The 23,404-nt window shown below is 37.1% G+C and overlaps 1 protein-coding gene across 15 annotated transcripts in view; it reads left to right on the top strand.

Annotated features, from left to right (window-relative positions):
- Positions 1-23,404, top strand: part of ITGA9 (integrin subunit alpha 9) — a 762,385-nt gene that overhangs the window by 133,957 nt on the left and 605,024 nt on the right. For all 15 annotated transcript variants that reach the window (XM_058183141.1, XM_058183147.1, XM_058183148.1 and 12 more), the window contains 4 exons: positions 9,859-9,964; positions 11,131-11,225; positions 15,351-15,441; positions 16,025-16,070. In XM_058183141.1, the coding sequence (XP_058039124.1) occupies positions 9,859-9,964; positions 11,131-11,225; positions 15,351-15,441; positions 16,025-16,070 (338 nt within the window). The remainder of the gene's footprint in view (positions 1-9,858; positions 9,965-11,130; positions 11,226-15,350; positions 15,442-16,024; positions 16,071-23,404) is intronic.

Raw genomic sequence — 23,404 nt, 5'->3', positions numbered from 1 at the left:
ATTATTATTATTATTATTATTATTATTATTATTATTATTATTATTATTATTATTATTATTATTATTATTATTATTATTATTATTTGAAGCAAGAAGGAACATGGTGGGCTTCTTTGGCACTGGGATGATAGTAGAGCATTTGAAGCAAGAAGGAACATAGCAAATCTCTAGTGATTTATTGAAGATATGGGTGAAGATGGGGGCCAATTGGTCAGCACAGATTTTTAAGCAAGAAGGAGTTATCTTGTCTGGGCCTGGAGCTTTTCCTGGCTTTTGTCTGTGAAATAGGTCCTGCACTTCTTTTTCTGTGATCACTAGGGGTTGTGAACCCAATGAAATGGGGTCAGTTGTAGGAGGCTTGGCTGTTGTTGGTGTGTCTGAGATGGGGGTTATGGAGATAGGTGGCTGTAGTTTCCTTTCAAACCTGCAGTAAAACTCATTCAGGTCATCTGCCAGTTGTTGATTACCTTCAGCCTGGGAAGGAGGTTTGCCATAGCCGGTGATATTTTTAAGAGTTTTCCACATGTTTGCTGGTTCATTTGCTGAAAACTGATTCTTTAGCTTTTCAGAGTAGCTTCTTTTTGCTGCTCTGATCTCCCTTGTTAGTGCATTCCTGGCCTGATTGTACAGCATTTTATCACCTTTTCTGTAGGCCTCCTCTTTGGAATGTCGTAGCAGCTTAAGTTTAGGTGTGAACCAAGGTTTGTTGTTACTGTATATTCGCAAGTTCCTTGCAGGTACACATAGAAGCTGACATATGATGTTACAGTATCTGTGAGTTCATCCAGGTCTGCAGAGGTATCTTTAAAAATCTTCCAATCAGTGCAGTCAAAACATGCCTGTAGCTTTAATTTTGATTCCTCCGTCCAGGTCTTCACTGATTTAATTATTGGTTTTGTGGCTTTAAGTCTTTGCCTGTAAGCAGGTACAAGGTGAATCATGCAATGATCAGAGTGTCCTACAGCTGCACGTGGTAAAGACCGATAAGCATCTTTTAGTGTTGTGTAGCAATGGTCTAGAGTATTCTTGCCTCTGGTGGGACAATTGACATGCTGAAAGTATTTTGGTAGCTCTTTCCTTAAGTTTGCCTTGTTTAGATCTCCCAAAACAATGGCCAGTGAATCAGGGTGTTTGGCTTCAGCCTCCATGATTTGGTCAGCTAGAGTTCGTAATGCCTTGTTTACACAGGCTTGTGGTGGGACATAAACAGCAATTAGAAGAAATGAGGAAAATTCGCGAGGCGAATAGTAAGGTTTGCAGTTGATAATTAGAGTCTCTAAATTATTGTCACAGAATTTGTAAATTATTTTAAAATCTTGGCACCAGTTTCTGCTAATATATAGGCATAAGCCTCCTCCTTTCTTTTTACCAGATGTTTCTGGAATCCTGTCTGATCGTTCAATCTGAAACCCTGGAATGTTCAAGCTGCTATTTTCAATTGATTCATTTAACCAGGTTTCAGAGAATCATAGGACTGCTGAATTGCGAAAATCAGAATAGTATTTGTTTAAGAGGAGTATTTCATCCATCTTATTTGCAAGTGAGCGTATATTTGTTAGGAAAATTGAAGGCAGAGGAGTTTTAATGCGACTTCTTAATCTGTTTAAGATCCCAGCTCGTTTACCTCTCTTCCGTCGCTTTTGTTGTTGTTGTTTTTTTTTTTTGGTAATCCATGTCTCCGTGGGAATTGCCTCCTCCTATTAGAATCTCCTCTGTGTTTGTAAAGACAGATGGGGGTGAGATCAGAGAAAGCTGCTCCTTAAAGAAATGTTCCTTAATTTTTAGCAGATGGTCTCGTGAGTAAGAAATCCGTAGTGAGTCACAGAGAGCAATTAGAAATAAAGAAACAATTAGAGAGCATTTCACGGAGGCAGCCTTCGTCAGCGCCATCTTGTGGGGACAAACACATATGTGTTTCTTGTAGTATTATTATGCCCAAATTCATCTTGTTAAGTTTATTAAGGAATTTTTTCCTCTTCGATGGGGAATTTAAACTATTAACATTCAAAGATAGTTTCAGGCGTGCCTCTATTCAAAACCCAAGAAAGAAAGACCCCAACTCCATGTTTATAGAGAAAGGTACTTTTACTGAATATGAACTGAATGCAACGAAAGGAAAGCAAGGTCTGAGGCAATAGGCGCAAAAATTAGATATTGAAAGCAATCCCAAATCCCACCCCCCAAGGAACCAAGTTCAGTGCCCAAACCACTTCTCCCCAAGGTGTCATGTGGGGCTCTTCTTGAGATGGCCCCCATCTCTCTGGTATGCCAGAACGGTTGACTTTGATAGCTATCAGTTCCTTTCACAGCTGCTTGAAGCCTGTGAGAAGTTTCCTCCCTTTTTTCGAGACATCTCCACCAGCTTGCTTTGCCCCACTCATATACCAGCAAAGCCTCCCCCCTCCCATTACAATAGCAGCTAATAGCAAGCATGCATCATAGGCAGAGGCTGACATATAGAATTGCTATTTCTTTCTGTGAATCTCTACCTATATCTAGATCTTGTCACCCTTGTTGGTCTAGCCCAGTGATAAAATGTAAAATTTGTTACTGCCTTCTCTGTGGGCATGGCTTGGTGGGGGGGTAATGTGACTAAATAGGCATGGCCAACTTTTTTTTTTACTTTTAAAAGCATTTTTTCTACAACGTCTTTTGCCGAAGAGTTGTAAAAATGCTTTTAAAAGGCTCTGACGATCCCAGCTGAGTTGCCTGATCATCAGAGGCTTTTATTTTCTTTTAAAAGCATTTTTTTTGCATTTAAAAAAAAACAAGCCTCTGATGATCAGGCAACTCAGCTGGGATCATCAGAGCCTTTTAAAAGCATTTTTACAACCTCTTCGGCCAAAGAGGTTATAGAAAAAATGCTTTTAAAAGGCTCTGATCATCCCAGCTGGGCCACGCGATCATCAGAGGCTTTTTTTTTTTTAATTTTAAAAACATTTTTTCAGCTGAAGAAAAAATGCTTTTAAAAGTAAAAAAAAATAAAATCTGATGATCGTGCGGCTCAGCTGGGCCATGGGTGGGGGGGAGGGATTTTTGCTACCAGTTCTCGGAACCACCCGCTGCCATCACTACCAGATCAGGTGATCCGGTCCAAACCGGGAGCATTTCACCCCTGGTCTAGCCTCTTTAAATTCTTTAAGTTTACCTTCATCATATTTTCCATTATCTACTTTTTCTCTTCTCCCACTTTTCACTAGTTTAGGGTTCCTTTGCTTCTATTACCTGTATTTTTATTTCACCTTCTTCTCTTATCTCTCTTTCTCCTAACTCTTCATCACTACCAAAATTCTGCCTATAGAACTCTTCTGCTTTGTCTATTGTGTCTAATCTGAATCTTTTTTCTTGCCATGACACCATAATTCCTTCCAGTGTCAACATCGAAAATTGACATTTTATCTTGTTAGTTTAGAAGTTAAAGGTTGATAAGGCTGTCTTAAATCTCTCACCCTCCTAGGCACATGTTTAAGTACTGCTAATTATCTTCCTCTATATTCTAATGGGTCATCTCTTGTTCTATATAATATCTCTTCCTGAACTGATTTCTTAACAAATCTAATGTTTGGGTAAGTTACTTCTTTGGGTAAGCTATGCCTTCTCATGTAATTGGTGTGTGTAAATCTCATCCATCTCATTAGCTATCTCTTTTTTTCCAGTTCCTAGGGCTCTTGCCAGTAGATCCACCATCATCTCCGGTAGATCCTCGCCTTTATCTTCTCTCACATTTTAGAAACATAGGTAGTGGGCTGCCTTTTCTGTTTCCGGGAAGATAACTGCTGATTCTAATTCTTTATTTGCTGTACTAATCTTTCATTCATTTCATCATCTCTTTTTTCTTCCTTTCCCTTTCTCTCCTCCATCTTTTGTAGTTTCTGCTCATTTTTCATTATTTGTTGTTGAAAACATTTGAATTTCCAATCCATTATCTTTTCTTTGAGTTCTCCAGTGTCATTCCTCACTTCCCCTATTTCTTTTTTCAAGTCTTCATGATTTTTCAACGTTACATCCTGCATTGATTGTACCATTAGTTGTAGGTCTTTAAATGAATTAGATCTTTCTTGGTGCATCATCTCTTCTATGGACCTTTGTCCCACTGGGCTCAAGTTTGTAGTTTGGGCTGCTTGCCTCCTTCCTGTACCAATTCTCATTAGATTAGGAATACTTGTCATCTTTAACACTGATTTAAACCAACCTCCCCCCCCCCTTATTTTCAGTCCTTGTATTTCCTTCCAGCACACCCAAACTGTCAATTAATCTATTCCATGCCTACTCGCCACAAAGTTTGTTTTTTATATATATTAATAAATTATGTACAAAATATAATAAATCTTATAATACCAAATTGTATAATATGTAATACAATAGATATTGCTAAATATAAAACACTGTTAACAAAAAATAATGAAATAGCTTATAGGTTTGAATACTTGTATCAAACTATAGTTCTAAATCGCCTATCTATTACAGCAATCAGTAGCAGGATAAATTGATTAAGAGATATATTGTATAATCACTTATATTACTAGTAATATTAATAATAGTCATTTCTTCTTGATATAACATCCATCTAGTTTGCAGTTAATCTCCTCTGTATATAATATATATAATCCCTGTACAAATAAAATCAACTAAGTCAACAGATATAGACAGTCTCTTACCCTCACTATACATCAGTTTCTTATTTTTATGTAGCTTCTTTTAGTCCTTTAAGTCAACATGTTCTTATATAGCTGCTATATTTATTTTCTTAGGCAAATAAGTTTTAGCCCACAGTCTTTCCTTCTTTCTGAAGTAGAGTTCTTTTAATTCTTTAATTCTGTTTGTTTATTTTGTCTTTTCCTCTGTAGATTACATCTAATTTCTTCTTGGCCAGTAGGTGTTTCCCTTGTCTCACTTTCTATTACTCAGCATTAAATCCTTATTCAAAATGTCAACTTCCTCCGGCTTGTCAGCACTTTTACTTTCCAACTTTAAATTGTTCTAGTTTCTTAATATAAGACCATTGAAAACAAGAGAAACCACCCTGTTGTTTTTTTTTGTACAAGTTTTTATTGATTTTTTAGTTTCCCCCCCTCCACACATACATAATTCAGGAACAGAGTATTGGCCATATCGTATCTTATGCAATTCAATATATTCAAATATATTTTACTCAGTTACAGTTTTTGCCAAGATATTCTATTTTCATAGGTTTTTATTCATTTCCTAATATTTCCTTGCTCATTTTATTAAATCACATCTTCTTTCGCCCTCAAATTCTAATTTCTCCATTTTTATTCATATTCATCCCCTTTCATTCTTCTTTTTTTTTAACTATTTCAATTTTTATCCTAATATATTCAAATATATTCGGGGTTGTCTTTCTTCCATTTCCTTTTCACAGCAATCCTTTCTTCTCTTTCCCTCCCTCCTTTCTTCGTACCTATTTTCTTCTCTCCTCTCCTTCTCTCCTTCCCATTCCTTTCTCCATCTCCGCCCTACTTCCTCCCTATTTGACCTTCTCTCCTACTCTTATTTCCCCTACCTTACCTCCTCTCCTCTTCCCTTTCTTCCTCCTTTCTCCCTCCTTCTCCCTTTCCATCTCTCTCCTTCTTATCGCTTTCCATTGCTGAATTTATTTTCAATATTTCTAGTGTCCAGATACCCCAATTTTCTCACTTATTTTACATATTTTTCAAACCTCCTCTCCTATATTTTAAACATTGACATTGTCTTCATCTTATTCCATGTATATCATACTGTCAATTAATACAACTTTCCACCTCTTATTTTCTTAACATTTCTGTTCACAATTCAATACTTATTATTTTCTTCCAATAGTGTACATCATTTACTAACATTTCAATTTTATTCCCTTTTACATCTTAATTTCAATCATTTTCATTTATAAACCATGCTATCTTTCATATTTCATCTGCTGGATTTTCCATTCTTTTATATGTTTAAAATTTATTTCTTTACCATCAACTTTAATTCTCTCTCATTCCATGCATTCTCAGACACAAACAAACAAACAGAAAAAAGAAAACATCTATCACTAGTTTAATTTCTTTTCTTCTATTCATTTTTCTCCTACTTTTAACCATTCAGTCTCTCCCAGATCTCATCTCTTAATATTTTTCTCCCTTTCTCCCATTCTTTCATCTTCTTCTTTCTCCCTTCCTTGCATCCTCTTTTCCACCTTTCTCTAACTTTTACTCTTTTAATATTCCCCCTCAACTTTTCTCTATTTCCTCCTCTTCTCTTTATTCTATAACTGCTAATCCCAGTGTAATCGTTTTTTTTTTCACTTTTTTAATTTCCTCCCTCAATCTTTTCTTTTTTTCTTTTCCCCCTTCTTTTTTAAGATTTCTTTCCCTTTCTCCATTTTTATTTTTTCATTATCAATCCCAATATGATCATCTATATTATCCTCACTGATTTCTTTTTCAGCATTATATCTCATAATTTTATCATCTTCTCTTTTTTTATTTTTAAGCCATAGTTCTGCTTGTTTGTTTCCATTAATAGACTCTCGGACCATCTGAAGGATTTCCCATAATTCCTCCCAATTCTCCATATTTTTGATATGAGGAGAAAAAACTTTTTAAATTTATTTATCTTAACTATATATAGTCCAAATTCAAATCCATGTGATTTATCTTTTCTTCTTTTCTTCTTTGTTTCTGCAAATGTCCAATTCAAATATACTTTTAGTCTGTTCCAATTAAAGTCTTTGTCAATTCCACTCCCTTTTTTACAATCTCCAGAAGATAGGCTCAAGATACAGAAAGATCTTGACAGACTTGAACATTGGGCGCTATCTAACAAAATGAAATTCAACAGTGAAAAAAGTAAGGTTCTACATTTAGGCAAAAAACAACAACAAAATGCACAGGTACCGTATATGTGGTACCTTGCTCAACAGTAGTAACTGTGAGAGGGATCTTAGAGTCCTAGTGGACAACCATTTAGATATGAACCAGCAGTGTGCAGCAGCTGCCAAAAAAGCCAACACAGTTCTAGGCTGCATAAACAGAGGGATAGAATCAAGATCACGTGAAGTGTTAATACCACTTTATAATGCCTTGGTAAGGCCACACTTGGAATATTGCATTCAGTTTTGGTCGCCACGATGTAAAAAAGATGTTGAGACTCTAGAAAGAGTGCAGAGAAGAGCAACAAGATGATTAGGGGACTGGAGGCTAAAACATATGAAGAACGGTTGCAAAAACTCGGTATGCCTAGTTTAATGAAAAGAAGGACTAGGGGAGACATGATAGCAGTGTTCCAATATCTCAGAGGTTGCCACAAAGAAGAGGGAATCAAGCTATTCTCCAAAGCACCTGAGGGTAGAAGAAGAAGCAATGGGTGGAAACTAATCAAGGAGAGAAGCAACTTAGAACTAAGGAGAAATTTCCTGACTGTTAGAACAATTAACCAGTGGAACAACTTGCCTGCAGAAGTTGTGAATGTTCCAACACTGGAAATTTTTAAGAAAATGTTGGATAACCATTTGTCTGAAATTGTGTAGGGTTTCCTGCCTGGGCAGGGGGTTGGACTAGAAGACCTCCAGGGTCCCTTCCAACTTTAAACAAAGAGTTCTTTTCCTCTTCAAAGAGTCCTTTTTCCAGAGTTTATTTCCTTAGGATAGGTTTCAGGTTTTACAAAAAGTCACCTCACCCAGTTCCAGTCACTGTTCATCCAACGCGCTCCAGCACAGTCTTTGTTTCTTCAGCTGCCCCGGCTTCATGGCAGCCATAATGGCTTCCTCTCCTCTTCATCATCAGATGAGAGGGAATTAGCTCTGGATCAAACAGGAGAGCCGCCACTCTCTGCAACCTGCAGGACACCCCTCCACTCTTTGACATCTCTACAGGGTGACTTTAGCTCCTTATGGGGCCCCTCCAATGAAGGGATTGAGGACAAGTTTGTGGAGCCCTGCTTTTCATGTTCGATAGCACAGCGACATCAACTGGAAGTCAATTCCACAAAGATTTTCAAAGAGGCCTCTTTTCCTGCTTGTATTGGAAAATTGATGGGTAGAACAAGACTTATAGATTCTGTTGTGTCTTGTCCGATCTCACCACAGCCGGGGCCTTCTTATCTGCTTCCGAACACAGAGGAATGTCCTAGTATGCCTCCCGGCCCCAGCCCTGGCTCCATGCCCAGACAGGCTGAAGAGGAGGAAGTATCTCCAGCCCCCAGCTCTGGCTCCATGCCCAGGCAAACGGAGCAACTAGACCCCTCCCCCTCCTCCACAGCATGTGAACCTGAGGGAGGTCAATTGCCAACAGCTGCAGACTGGAGTGACCCTCGCGTCAGAAGACTTGATAGACGGAGGCAACAGAAGGAAGGGAGGGGCAGGCCTGGATAAGTGCTGAGTCATGGAGCCACACCCCATGGCCTATATAAAGGACCTGCTTTCTGGCATTCTCTGAGTCAGGCAAAGTCTAAACATATCTTGAGGACTTTGCTAGGACTTTGGCAGAGCTGCAGAGGCACGCCTGATTCGGATTTCCCTGACCCGGCCGTCAGCGGAGGAGTGGGACACGATAGATTCTCAGTGGGAATGGGGAATTTCAAGATTGGATATGTTTAATGTTTAAACCCATTGTTATACCTGATGACAGGAATTTTCAGATTTAGAATGGGACAGCTATTTACTGACTTAATTTTCTATACTCTGTTCCAAATTGAGACCATGGGAAATTGCCCATCATAAATGGCACCTATACTACAAATTAGTGAAACATACATGTAACCATGGTAGAAGTTTATATTAGAAATCCATGGTTTGGAAAATTTAGATTAGTGGAACACGTCTCCAAAACCTATATGTCTCATTTATTATATATAGAATCAAAGAATTGAAGGGGATTACAAAAGTCATTTAGTTCAACCCCTTGTTTTACAGGAAATTTACAACTACCAATAGATGGCCTTCCAGACTTCCTCTGGCAAATCATAAATTTCACGACTGTTCAGTCAAATCTCTCTTCTATTAAATGAATCCACTGGATTATTTCTTGGGATTTGTGTTTTGCTTGGTTTTTGTGATGCTAAGTATTTTGGCATCTGAGGCTTTGCCAAATATACAATATTGTTCATATTTTATCTCTGAAGGATCTGCCAGTTGGTGTTTACATGCTTTGGTGTACTAAAAAGGGTAGTCTGTTTTCAAAGCTTTCATTGTTTAAGAAATCTTGATTAACTATATTCTTACATAGTTGCATACCTGTTAATACTACAGAAGATTTCCCTGTTTTGCTATACAGAAATGGGAATACTTCTTCTAAAACAATAGAGTTGTGACATCAGTATGGTTCACTGGAGGGTAAACAAAAAAAAATACATTTTTCTGCTGTTGATGAATCAACATGTTTAATTCAGTTATTTTAAAACTAATTGAACTGATTTATCTGTCCCAGCTCCAGTGATTATGGGAGATTTTGCTGAATATGTTGTTTCCTAAAATTTCCTTCCAGCTGTTCATTTGAACAGAATAGAAACATTATACTTTGCTAGCTATTTAGCTTTTTGCATATGGAGGTTTTGACATTTATGAGATTTTTCTGTGTTTCGGATTTTGAGAAATTAGATTTGCCATGTATTGGTCTTTGCAGTGATATTCAGTCCAATGATTCCATTTTCAAGAATAATTGAGTACTTTTTAAATTTACACTGATCTCCTTTCTATAATATTTGAGTAGTTGCACTGATTGAAGCATATGGTCAGAAGTTCAGGAATCTTATCCCAGATATGTTCCAGGTGTTTCCTGAATGACATATATATGAGACTCCTCCAGCACCAGAGGTCATGCATCTTTCAACACTAGCCTCTATTTTTCTTAGCCTGGCCTATTTCCTGTTTTCTAGGGAGTTATGGAAGAGCAACGTGTTCTGGATGGCAATAATGCCTACAATGCACACTTCGGGGAAAGCATGGCATCCCTTGGGGACATTGATGATGATGGATTTCCAGGTCAGTATATTTTCTTTTGCATCAGATCTTGTTCTTTCTTGCTTTAGCAAGACAGATCTGGTATTTACAGGGTACATATAATAATATTGAACTATCATAATTGTATGTATATAATTTGTTGGTATAATGAAGAGAAAAGTGCACTGGGGGTGTATTTTTGGCTTAAGAGTAGTATTTGTTGTCTAAGCATGTCCAGGGGCCTCATGTATGTATAAGTAAAATAGGAAAGCAAGGGTTCCTTTCTTAAATCTCTGGTGTTGGAAATAAATTAATTTCTTTCAATACTGTATCTCAAAGTTTTGAAAGAAATTGATTTTTCCTAATGGTCTGTATGATCTAAAAGGGACAAACAATAGTAAAGAGAGGAAATAAGCAACTTCAAGCTGAATTGGATTAAATGATTGGGCAGTTCTTATAATGGGAACTGAATAGGAAAAAAAAAACAGGGACCATGAAAAAAAACTAGTTTAGAAATAATTTATATTTAACTCTGTATCTGCCTTAACACATGCAACTAAAATTGGCTCCTGCTAGTTAAATTAAAGGTAGTTTTTTTCTATTGATTAAAATTTCCAGTTGTGATTTTCAGCCAACTTTGTAATGTGTTAATAAATACAATCTGAACTAGCTTAAATGATATAATTGTATGTTGCCTAGATAAAATAAAACAACGAAAAAACAAACATTTAGATTGTATGTTGAATCCCATTGTCACACACCCCCCTCACTGGCAGAATCGCCACTGCGACTGGAGATGCTTAATTATCCAACTTAATTTGCATTATCATAATGTTTTGAAGACATTTTGAAAACTATTTGTCAGAGATTATGCTATGTGGCAGGGAATTATGTTCTCTATGCAATTCATAGATTTATCTACCATTACCTAAGATCTGTGTTGCAAGCAAGCCAATATGGATAAGTATTCTGTGCATAATTGGTATTATTTAGAGAAACTAAACACATGTTTTTTATTCAAATTCAAATCTGAGGGTTTGTTTAACTTTAGAAATCCAGTGTTTATGAAATGAAGTAATATCCTGGAAATTACATTGCCACTAAGCCAGTTGCTCCTATCTTTGTGTTGAAGAAGGTAGGCTGAAGAAATTCACCTTCAAAACTAGAAGAATTCACCTTTACTTCTTATATTGTTTGGTCTTTTGTAGATGTTGCCATTGGTGCTCCTAAAGAAGACGACTATGCAGGAGCAGTATATATTTATCATGGATACATTGGGGGCATCATTCCTCGATATTCCATGGTAAGTACTAAATTAGGACAGATCTAAAAGTTAGGAAGTGGCCTATTTCTTAAAAGATCAGGTTCACACATGATTTAACAGAGCTATTGCTAAAAGCCTATTCTTTTTCTTGTGCCATATCTGTGGATGTTGGCAATCATGTTGGCAATCCTATAAAAGCTTATGCATAGGAATATTATGAAAGAATGGTCAGAACCTGGTTAGAGTTAGATAAGGGTCATCAGCAGTCAAGGGGGGATGTTGGACTTTGTTCACTTATAGCCACAGCAGTGATTCTCCTCTGATCCCTCTTTTCATCTCTCACTTGACATTGCGAGTCCTTCTCCTACAATAAAATGTGAAATAGGGCTTTAAATTAAGTATGTACTTGTGGGGCAGTTGTCAGTAATCTGCCATTGACATTGACACTACATAGTGGTGTAACAGTTTCTCCCCTTTTGATACTCCCAACACGAGAAAGTCATTGAAAATATTGACCACATATGTATGTATATATAAAAAATTTTTTTTCCAGTGTTGGAGTATTCACAACTTCTGCAGGCAAGTCGTCCCACTTATTAATTGTTCTAAGTGTCAGGAAATTTCTCCTTAGTTCTAAGTTGCTTCTTTGATCAGTTTCCACCCATTGCTTCTTGTTCTACCCTCAGGTGCTTTGGAGAACAGCCCGACTCCTTCTTCTTTGTGGCAACCCCTGAGATATTGGAACACTGCTATCATGTCTCCCCTAGTCCTTCTTTTCATTAAACTAGGCATACCGAGTTTTTGCAACCGTTCTTCATATGTTTTAGCCTCCAGTCCCCTAATCATCTTGTTGCTCTTCTCTGCACTCTTTCTAGAGTCTCAGCATCTTTTTTACATACAAATAATAAGTTAAACTGTTATTTCAAGCTTTAATTTCAAGATTTATCCAGTAGAATTAAAAAATGATTAATTAATGATTTTTCTTCATTATGCAGAAACAAAAGCAAAAAAAAAATATTCAAACTCCCAAGCCCAAAATAAAAAAAGAGAGAGAGAGAGAGAGAGAGAGAAAAGAAAAGGGATATAACTATATATATATATTTTATTTCATCTTAAAATCTCATGCTTTATCTTCAAGTCCTTGGCATCAATCTAGAAAGTTGGAGACTATGAATTCAAGTCCCGCCTTACCATGAAAGTCAGCTGGGTGACTTAGATCTAATCACTTTTTCTCAATCCAACCCACCTCATATGTTTGTTGTGGGGAAAATTGGAGGAGGAAGGTGTGTTAGATATGTTCGCCACCTTGAGTTATTAGTAAAAGTAATAAAGGTGAGTTATAAATAACTAAACATAAATAAACATGCCATAACAAGATTTTATGGGCTAAAATAAGGAAAACAACAACTTGATTTAATATCTATTCCACTATTTTCTTTATCCCTTTCTAGAAAGTTTTTCTATTGATTTCATCTTAGATTCTTGGCTGTAATAGTGGAAGTCAAAACCAATTTTGCTTCTTTTAATAAATACTGATTTTTCAGAATATCTGTTACTAGATCACAATATGATATTTTTGCCCCAAGCTGGTTAGTGTTGCATTTTTGCTTTTGAAAGGGCTTATGGGGGAAAAAAAGACTTTTTTTTATCCAGCTGTTTAAAATATTGATCTAAATATTTTTCTTGGTTGCTGGGTGGGGATTTATGGGGGATGCTAAGTCAGAGGTTAGTGATTGCCTCTGAGATCATTTGAGAAGTCTGCAGATGATTAGTTCTGCTGTTTGCTGACTATTTTAGAATGCATTAACTCTCCTTTGAAACACAATAACATATGCTAAATTCCTTTTTATGATAGTTTGTGAAAGTGATAATTTGTGATGCATGGTCAATTATTTCTGTCCATGGGGAGGAGATTGGAAATATCAGAACTGATTCAGATGCGTAATATTAGTTTGGCTGAGGATAATCGCATGTAGGAGAGAAATAGTGTTTGCTTTTTTTCACATTTACGGCAATATTAGAGTTTTATAAAAAGGGAGATTAATATTGGCCAACAGTTAAAATAACCCCTGAATCTTTTGGGTTTTTAGAAAAAGTTCTTGCCCATAATTTTTCATTTTTGTCTTTGATCTCATTTTGTTCTTTCTCTCTTTTTTGCTTCAGGCTTCTGATGTTGTATTATATTGCTTTCTCATGTTTTCATGGACCAGGGCTGCAGGTCAGCCATTTATTTGCCTCACAAATCCATAAAACACTTTTAGATGTTTAATTTGTAAGGTCTGCCTACCTGGCATCTATTTGAACCAGTAACCTTGGGGTGAAAGGTTTTGGGCCTGGTTGCTAAATCGTCCATATGCTGTGGATTTTGTAAAACATTCTCCTTTCTTTCCCTTTTTCCTTCCTTCCTTCCTTCCTTCCTTCCTTCCTTCCTTCCTTCCTTCCTTCCTTCCTTCCTCCCTCCCTCCCTCCCTCCCTCCCTCCCTCCCTCTCACACACACACAAACACACACACACACACACAATACACAACTTTTGTGTATTATGATGAAAAAGGCATTTAGTTACAGATGCTGTGATAAAATTTTACAAAGCAAATGATATAGCAAATGATACAGCAAAATCTCCTTGGCATACTTGAAATACTATAAGAAGCTGGCAGATAAGGGTCTCTATTAAATAAATACTGTCAAGCTCAGTTTTTGCTTTTATTTGCAGCTTTCCAAGCTGTGTAGAATTATTCTCCAACCTTTATATCCTAATAGCCTGCAGATGTCTGTGGGATATGTATTATATAGCTCTATTCTTACCACACCAATGGGGACCTCCTGCAAAATCCAAGCCACATTCTCTTGTGTAAATGTAATTTGAGGAGTCCAGCTGCTTTCTGTTGCCTTCATTTTCAAAAGTGGCAACATTTTCTTTATAATTTTTTTTGCAACAGAAGATTTATAAGCTCCTTCTTCCTGTTTTATAGCTGCAGTTTCCCCTCCCCCATTTCTCCCATCTGACAATGGGAAGGGCTAGTGTCCTTTTTACTTAGAGTTCCATTTTGCCAGTAGAAAATAGATACACTAAAACAAAAATGCAAAATGTTGCATTCTCATCTCTTACAAAGAAATATTGATCTCCTATAGAATGGACCATGTTCTCCAGTAAGGTTTCTTAGATTTGTTTTGTGGATGAGCAGAAGCTGGTTACACCTGAACATCTGCATTGCAACTTTTGGATCAATAGAATAAGAGTCAGAGACCTAATGACTTCCTTGCAAAGATAGTTACTGTATGTTTAAATTTAAAGATATATGAATTGTCCTTATTTTTTTTCATCCCTGTAGCAAGACACTACTGTTGTTTTTCAACATAACTGGAATTTGTATAAACCTGCCCATTAATTATAATGTTATGGAACTAATGGTAAACTGTGAATCATCACCATTGAACAAATGGGGAAGAAGAGCCTACAAATTGTTCAATGGGATATGCCCTCATTCTTTTCTAATTTATGCAATATAATGCAGCTAGTATATGTCTTCTCTGAAAAAAAGAAAAAATCTATTACTTCTCAAACAAAGGACGCTTAGTATTAGTGCATTAGATACAGTTGTGATGCCTTAGTTGAGAGTAGAAAATTTTGCATTTTGACATCATTGGTCAAGAAGTGAATTATTTTCAAGGAAAAAAATCCAATAACCTTGTGAAATAGCACTTTCGGGATAGCTTCAAAGCCTGGTCTTATCAGTTGGCCTGCCGTTCTGAGGGACACATTGATGTGGTTAATGGAGAGATTGTTAATGGAGATCCTAGCTCCAGTCCATTTGTATGCTGGTTCCTAACTTAACTAACTTTTGTTGATTTTTAATATTGAATGTTTTAATGCTTTAATATTTTTGCTTTATAATGTTGTAAGCTATCAGAATTTCTTGGCATTGAGATGGGCAAAATATACATTAAACGAATAAATAAAATATGTATGATGGCATTGATATCAGTATATAAACACATATACATGCCTGTGTATCTTTGCATCTTTGTCATTTGTATAACTTGGAGATAATACATGGTTCACAACCAATCAGCTCAATTCCATAGATAAATTTGCAGTGAATCTTATCAAGTATATAAAACATAAATATTATGTTTTTAAATTCTGAATCGTTTGTTGCAGAGGATATCTGGAAGGAAGTTAAATCCATGGTTGCAGATGTTTGGCCAATCCATTTCTGGAGAAGTTGATATGGATGGAAATGGTTATCCAGGTAGGCAATGACAGTCAGTTTAATGTAAATAAATTTATAAAATTCATGGAGGGAGTAAAGAGCCAAGGATTCATATACTTTATTTTCTTTCATTTGCATCTTTTGCATTAAAATGTGCTTACTTGATACAATAAACATGTTTTCAATAATTTAGGGCTAAGGGGGGAAGTTGGTTGGACTACACTAAGTTTGAAACAGATCTGAACCCAGTAGTAGAAATCAAGGAATGTAAGTGACATGAACTTTAAAAAGAGAAGCGTAATTGTATATTCACAAATCATGGAACTTGGTCTCCTAGGATCAATTCTGTAACTGGATGTTGAATTAAATTATGATAAACTCAATCACCAAACATTATTTAGATGGTCTTTATTCCTTTCTTGACCTGAGTCAATTTGATGGGGGCACTTTATAATGAAAATATATTTTACATATTAATATAAGGAGAATGTTCAGGAATGTATTGTCCTGGAAAATTATATTTCAGGAGAAGATCCTGATAAACATTAGATTGCTTTTGTTCATTTGAATTTGTGGAGACCAGAATCATGCTTGTTCTAAATGCTATACACTTTTTTTCTAGATGTGACAATTGGTGCCTTTATGTCAAACAATGTAGTTCTTCTAAGGTGAGTGCTCTTTATCTTGTTTCTTTTACAGTACTTGCTGTCCCCTGCTTGGCTTTAGAAGAAACAAAATTCCCCTAAGCGCTATATCCATAATTACATTTTCAGACTGAATTCCAAAAGCAACAACATTTCTTGTTGTTGTTAGTTGCGACCCATCGCGACCCCATGGACAACGTTTCTCCAGGCCTTCCTGTCCTCTACCATCCTCTGGAGTCTATTTAAACTCATGCTTACTGCTTCAGTGACTCCATCCAGCCACCTCGTTTTCTGTCATCCCATTCTTCTTTTGCCCTCAATCTTTCCCAGCATTAGGCTCTTCTCCAGTGAGTCCTTCTTTCTGGCCTTCTAAAGAGCAGTCAGGGTTGATCTCCCCTAGGACTGACTTGTTTGTTTGCCTTGCAGTCCAAGGGACTCACAGGAGTCTTTTTCAACACCGGAGTTCAAAGGCCTCAATTCTTTGGCGCTCAGCCTTTCTTATGGTCCAACCTTCACAGCCATACATTGCAACTGGGAAAACCATAGCTTTGACTATACACACTTTTGTTGGCAGGGTGATGTCTCTGCTTTTTAATACGCTGTCTAGATTTGCCATAGCTTTCCTCCCCAGGAGCAAGCGTCTTTTAATTTCTTGGCTGCAGTCCCCATCTGCGGTGATCTTGGAGCTCAGGAAAATAAAATCTGTCACTACCTCCATTTCTTCACCATCTATCTGCCAGGAATGGAGAGGGCCGGATGCCATGATTTTAGTTTTCTTAATGTTGAGTTTCAAGCCAACTTTTGCACTCTCCTCCTTCACCCGCATCAAGAGACTCTTTAGTTCCTCTTCGCTTTCTGCCATTAGAGTGGTATCATCTGCATATCTGAGGTTGTTAATATTTCTTCCGGCAATCTTAATTCCAATTTTTGATTCATCTAGCCCCGCCTTTCTCATGATGTGTTCTGCATATAAGTTAAATAGGCAGGGTGATAGTATACAGCCTTGCTGGACTCCTTTTCCAATGTTGAACTGATCAGTGGTTCCATGTCCAGTTCTCACTGTTGCTTTTTGACCCGCATACAGGTTTCTAAAGAGACAGATAAGATGGTCTGGTACTCCCATCTCTTTAAGAACTTGCCATAATTTGTTGTGATCCACACAATCAAAGGCTTTCGCATAGTCAATGAAGCAGAAGTAGACGTTTTTCTGGAGCTCCCTAGCTTTCTCCATGATCCAGCGTATGTTGGCAATTTGATCTCTAGTTCCTCTGCCTCTTCGAAATCCTGCTTGTACTTCTGGTAGTTCTCAATCCACATACTGCTGGAGCCTAGCTTGTAGGATTTTAAGCATAATCTTACTAGCATGTGAAATGAGTGCAATGGCAATAATTTGAACAGTCTTTGGCATTGCCTTTCTTTGGAATTGGATTGTAAACTGACCTTTTCCAATCCTGTGGCCATTGTTGAGTTTTCCAAATTTGCTGGCAAATTAGGTGTAGCACTTTTACTGCGTCATCTTTTAAGATTTGAATAGCTCAGCTGGAATACTGTCTCCTCGACTAGCTTTGTTGTTGCTCAGATTTCCTAAGCCCCATTTGACTTCACATTCTAGGATGTCTGGCTCAAGGTTAGTAACCACCCCATCGTGGTTATCAGGAATGTTAAGTTCATTCTTCTATAGTTCTTCTGTGTAATTTTGCCACCTCTTCTTAATCTCTCCTGCCTATGGTGGTCCCTGCCCTTTATCATGCCCATCTTTGATGAAACGTTCCCTTCATATCTCCAATTTTCTTGAATAGATCTCTGGTCCTCCCTATTCTATTGTTTTCTTCTATTTCTTTGCACTGTTCATTTAAGAATGCATTCTTATCTCTTCTAGCTATTCTCTGGAATTCTGCATTCAACTAGTGTATCTTTCTCTTGCATTTCTTTTTCTTTGGAATAGTTTTAGTTGCTACCTCTTGTACAGTGTTGCGAACCTCCGTCCATAGTTCATCAGGCACTCTGTCTATCAGATCTAATTCCTTAAATCTATTTGTCACCTCTACTGTATATTCATCAGGGATATGATTTAGTTCATACCTGAGTGGCCTGGTGCTTTTCCCTACTTTCTTTAGTTTAAGCCTAAATTTTGCAAGAAGCAGCTCATGATCTGAGCCACAGTCAGCTCCTGGTCTTGTTTTTACCAACTGTATAGAGCTTCTCCATCTTTGGCTGCAGAGCACATAGTCAGTCTGATTTCTGTGTTGACCATCTGGTGATGTCCATGTATAGAGTCATCTCTTAGGTTGTTGGAAAAGAGTTTTTGCTATGACCATCGTATTATCTTGACAGAATTCTATCAGCCTGTGCCTTGCTTCATTTTGTACTCCAAGGCCATACTTGCCTGTTATTCCGGTTATCTTTTGGCTTCCTAGTTTAGCATTCCAATCTCCCATGATGATAAGGACATCGTTTTTTGGTGTTAATTCTATCATGTGCTGTAGGGCTTCATAGAACCGGTCAATTTAATCTTCTCCAGCACCAGTGGTTGGGGCATAGACTTGGACTACTGTGATATTGAATGGTTTGCCTTGGATTCGAACTGAGATCATTCTGTCATTTTGCGGATTGTATCCCAGTTTTGCTTTTCCTACTCTTTTATTGGTTATGAAGGCTACTCCATTTCTTCTGAAATTTCATACTGCTTACATAAACAATGGAGCTGATAGTAGCAATTGTTTGTTAATACTTTCACTCTCAAAAAGGTTAGGGCAGTGGTACTGGTACATCACAGTGTGCAAACAACAATAGCTCAAGATACATTACTGTTCATATGCTTTCAAACTAACAGCTTCTAATATTCCCAGGAAGAAGTACTATACATCTATTGCCTGTCTGTCCATTCCATTCCATTCCATTCCATTCTCTGTCTCTTTCCTTTTAATGGATTTTCAGTGAGAAGGAAAAAAAAGTAAAAGCAATGATAGGAAAATACTATCCTGGAAGTTTACAAGCTGGAGGTGACATCATCTGACTCTCCTTTAAATTTTCTGAGCAAGGAAGAAGGCTTGTACAAGAAAACTCATCTGGAAATTTTATATTAGTTTCCTATAAGAAAGGCTTTTCTTACTTAATATTCTAATATCCTGCTTGTTTACAGCTTGTTAACAGCTCTGGTAGTAGTGCATAAGACATTATCAAAGAAATATAACAAATAAGGCTATTTCTGTTAAGGAATTTCTTTAAAACAACTGTTCAAAGATCATGCAGTTTTGTTTAATTAAATGGATGGTTGGAAACTGCAAAGTTAGAGAAGACAGCAATTATCTTTTTTCTAAAAAAAAAAACATAGCAAAAAAATCATCTATGTCCACTGAGGCAGATTTTGAAAAAAGTTGTATGTAGATTTTTTTAATTTTTTTAATTTTTTTATTTTTGTCAATCATATATAAGATAACAGGTAAACGTATAAACATAACTTGGATACATGAAAAGAATAAGTAGAAAGGAATATTAGGACAAGGACGATAGGCACGCAGGTGCACTTATGCATGCCCCTTACAGACCTCTTAGAAATGGGGTGAGGTCAACAGTATAGTTTAAGCTTAAAGTTTTGTGGGTTTGGGGAAGAAACTACAGTCAGGTAGTGCATTCCAGGCACTGATCCCTGTGTTACTGAAGTCATATTTCCTGCAATCAAGTTCGGAGCGGTTTACCTTGAGTTAGTTTCTATTATTTGTTCGTGTATTGTTGTGGTTGAAGTTGAAGTAGTAATTGACAGGTAGGACATTGTGATAGATAATTTTATGTACTATGCTTAGGTCAGACTGAAGTCTGCATAGTTCTACGTTGTCTAAGGCCAAAATTTGGAGTCTGGTGGCATAAGGTATTTTATTGCGAACAGAGGAGTGGAGGACTCTTCTTGTGAAATATCTCTGGACTCTCTCAATTGTATTTATGTCTGATATGCAGTGCGGGTTCCAGACAGATGAGCTGTATTCAAGAATTGGTCTAGCCAATGTTTTGCTCTAGTTAGTTGTACAATATTACCAGAGAAGAAGCTACACAAGATTAGGTTAACAACTCTTAGTATCTTTTTGGCAATGTTACAGCAGGCTCTGGCACTTAGATCTTTAGAAATGAGTACTCCAAGGTCCTTGAAAGAGTGAGGGTCATCTATAAGGTCATGTTCATCTAATTTGTATTTTATGTTTTGATTTTTTTTGCCAATATGCAAGACAGCATTTGTTTGTTGAGATTTGAAGTTGCCACTTGTTAGATCAATCTGCCCCATAGTCAAGATCTTTTTGAAGAGTAGTTGCATTGTCTGTGGTTTTGAATAGTTTAACATCATCAGTGAAGAGAACACAATTGCTTTAAATATGATCGCAACGGTCATTTATGTAAAGTATGATGAGTGTTGGACCTAAAACATTGCCTTGGGGAACACCATTATTAACATGTACAGGATTTGATAGAGTGCTTCCTATTTTGACTACTTGTTGTCTGTTTGACTGGAAGGCAGTCATCCATTTATTAGGAGTCCAGAAATGCCATAGGAATTTAGTTTTAGAAGTAATTTGTTGTGTACCACAGAATCAAAAGCTTTATAGAAGTCTATGTAAATTGCGACTATTGCTTTGCCTTGATCGAGATATATAATCCATATGTTTTTGCAATGTAGTAGTTGTAGATTACAGGATAATTTTTTTCTGAAACCAAATTGTTTGATAGAAAGTAGATTGTTTATCTCTAGGTGGAGGGTGATAGATTGGTTAATGATTGATTCCATGACTTTGCAGGTGACGCAACATAAAGAGATTGGTCTGTAATTTTCAACTAGGCTAGGGTCTCCCTTTTTGAAGATAGATATGATCTTGGTTTGTGACCATTAGTAGGGCAAGGTGCTGGTACTGAAAGATTTTTCAAAAATTATGCTTAGAGGTTCTGCAATTGCAGTGGAAAGCTTTTTTAAGAAGTATGCACATAGTCCATCAGGTCCAATATATAGAGATTGTTTTAGATTGTGTAGTGCCTTTTCAACATTGTCTTCTGTAAAATCAATATGTATAAGATCACTGTAATCATTATAATTATCTGTAGTACGACTGGAAAATATTGGGGGTGTGTTGTTGCTGTTTACAAAGGTTGAGCCAAAGAATGTGTTAAAGAAATTGGTTTTAACGGTTTCGTTAATACAGTCTTCGTTGTTTGGTCCTTTTAGGGGTGGGATGGATCTCGAGTCTTTAAGTTTGTTGTTTACAAAATTATAGAAGGCATGGGTGGATTTTGTGTGTAGAAGTTTTTCTTCTTGCTTTGTTTCAAAAAAGTTTTATTTTGACATTCTTATCCAATAACATATCCAATAACATATTTAATGTACCATCATATACAATTAATCGGGTCTGCCCGGTCACCACCCCCTTCCTTTTCCTTTTACTCTCCTTCTCTACCTTCTTCTACTTTCCATAACCATCCTCCCCCTCTCTTATCTACATCCTCTCCTCTTTCCTCCCTACTCCTTTCTTCTCCCTCTTAGAAGTTTTTCTTCTTGCTTGATGTGATAATTGTTACATTCAGTCTTTATTTGTTGGCATAGGTTTTTGTAGCGGTTTTTGAAGTTAGCTACATAGTTTTGGTTTTTTGCCAAAGAGATTTTTTTCTGGATTGTAATTTCCTTGTTGATATTGGAAGTTTATTTTTTTTGGTTTTGTGGGATATTAGTGGTACATAAAGTTTAATGATTCTTTTGACTTCGCGCAAGAAATGTTGTAATGGTCATCAGCAGTATTACAACCAGAGAATAGAATTTGTCAACCAAGATATGATAGTTCATTGTCTGTGAGATCATAGTTGGCTTTTTTAAAGTTATAGCAGGGAATCCCATCATTATGATTTTTGAGAAGGTGTAAGTTGAGACAAAAGTCAATCATGCTTTGGTCCCTGTTGGAGAATGTTTTTTTATTTGTAGTCCATAAATTGAATTTAAACTGTTGCAGAAGATGAGATCAAGGCAGTTGTTGAGTCTAGTGTTGTTACTAGTTGAACAAGTCCCAGATTAGTTACAGTATTGTACAGGGTTGCATCTATAGGTTCAGTTGTACATTCATTTAGGGCCCAATTAATAAATGGTAAGTTAATGTCATCAAGAAAGATTATTGGGTGTGGGTAGAAAGCTGCCAAGGTTAGTAGTGAAGTTAACTTGTTCGCATGTTTGATGTCTTAATCTGGAGTTCCGTAACAAAGTAAAAATCGAAATGTGGTATTTAAGGACAGCTCGCAGATGATGGTCTCAGGAAGAGCAAGTTCTCGTGTAACTTGAATATTGCTAGAAAATAATCAAAGTAGGTTGATAATGCTGGGAAAAAAATGAAGTGACATTTTTTTCCTGGGTATGTCCAATGGTCACTGATTTTCATGTCTGAACTGATTGATAGAAAATTGCTATATCCTTGATCTGTTTAAACATTTTAGACATATGGTTTCTCATTTTTGACACTTTTCTATGGTAAGCAATTTCATAAATTTGGTCCTATATTTATATAAGTAGTGATTAAAAGTTTCCAATCTTGTTTGAATATTTAATATTTCTGCATAAATATCAATTAAAACATGATCCCACAAGTTCTAAAACTGGATAAAGAGAACCAATTAAACAAATGAGTCAAAAACATTATACTTGTTCTGTACAAGCTATCACAGCCTCTGGATTGGGTCTTAAATGAAGGTTTTATTTCTTCATGGTGGGGGACTTGTATTTCCCTAAAATAAACGAGGCCTTAATTTTCTGATATCCCAAGAGAGTTAAACTTAAATAGGTATTTAGGTAAATATCTATCTAGACCCGTTCCAGTCCAGCTTCCGGCCCGGTCATAGCACGGAGACAGCTTTGGTCACGTTGGTGGATGATCTCTGGAGGGCCAGGGATAGGAGCTGTTCCTCTGCCCTGGTCCTATTAGATCTCTCAGCAGCTTTCGATACCATCGACCATGGTATCTTGCTGCACCGGTTGGAGAGTTTGGGAGTGGAAGGCACCGTTTATCGGTGGTTCTCCTCCTATCTCTCCGACCGGTCGCAGACGGTGTTGACAGGGGGGCAGAGATCATCCGTGAGGCGCCTTATGTGTGGGGTGCCTCAGGGGTCGATTCTCTCGCCTCTCCTGTTCAACATCTATATGAAGCCGCTGGGTGAGGTCATCAGTGGATTCGGGGTGAGTTACCATCTGTACGCTGATGACACTCAGCTGTACTTCTCCACCCCGGACCACCCCAACGGTTGTCAAGTGCTGTCCCGGTGCTTGGAAGCCGTACGGGTCTGGATGGGGAGAAACAGACTCAAGCTCAATCCCTCCAAGACGGAGTGGCTGTGGATGCCGG

The sequence above is a fragment of the Ahaetulla prasina genome, chromosome 4, assembly GCF_028640845.1.
Source record: "Ahaetulla prasina isolate Xishuangbanna chromosome 4, ASM2864084v1, whole genome shotgun sequence".
NCBI classification, from domain to species: Eukaryota; Metazoa; Chordata; class Lepidosauria; order Squamata; family Colubridae; genus Ahaetulla; species Ahaetulla prasina.
The sequence above is the reverse complement of the archived record's forward strand: the minus strand, read 5'-3'. Positions and strand labels throughout refer to the sequence as shown.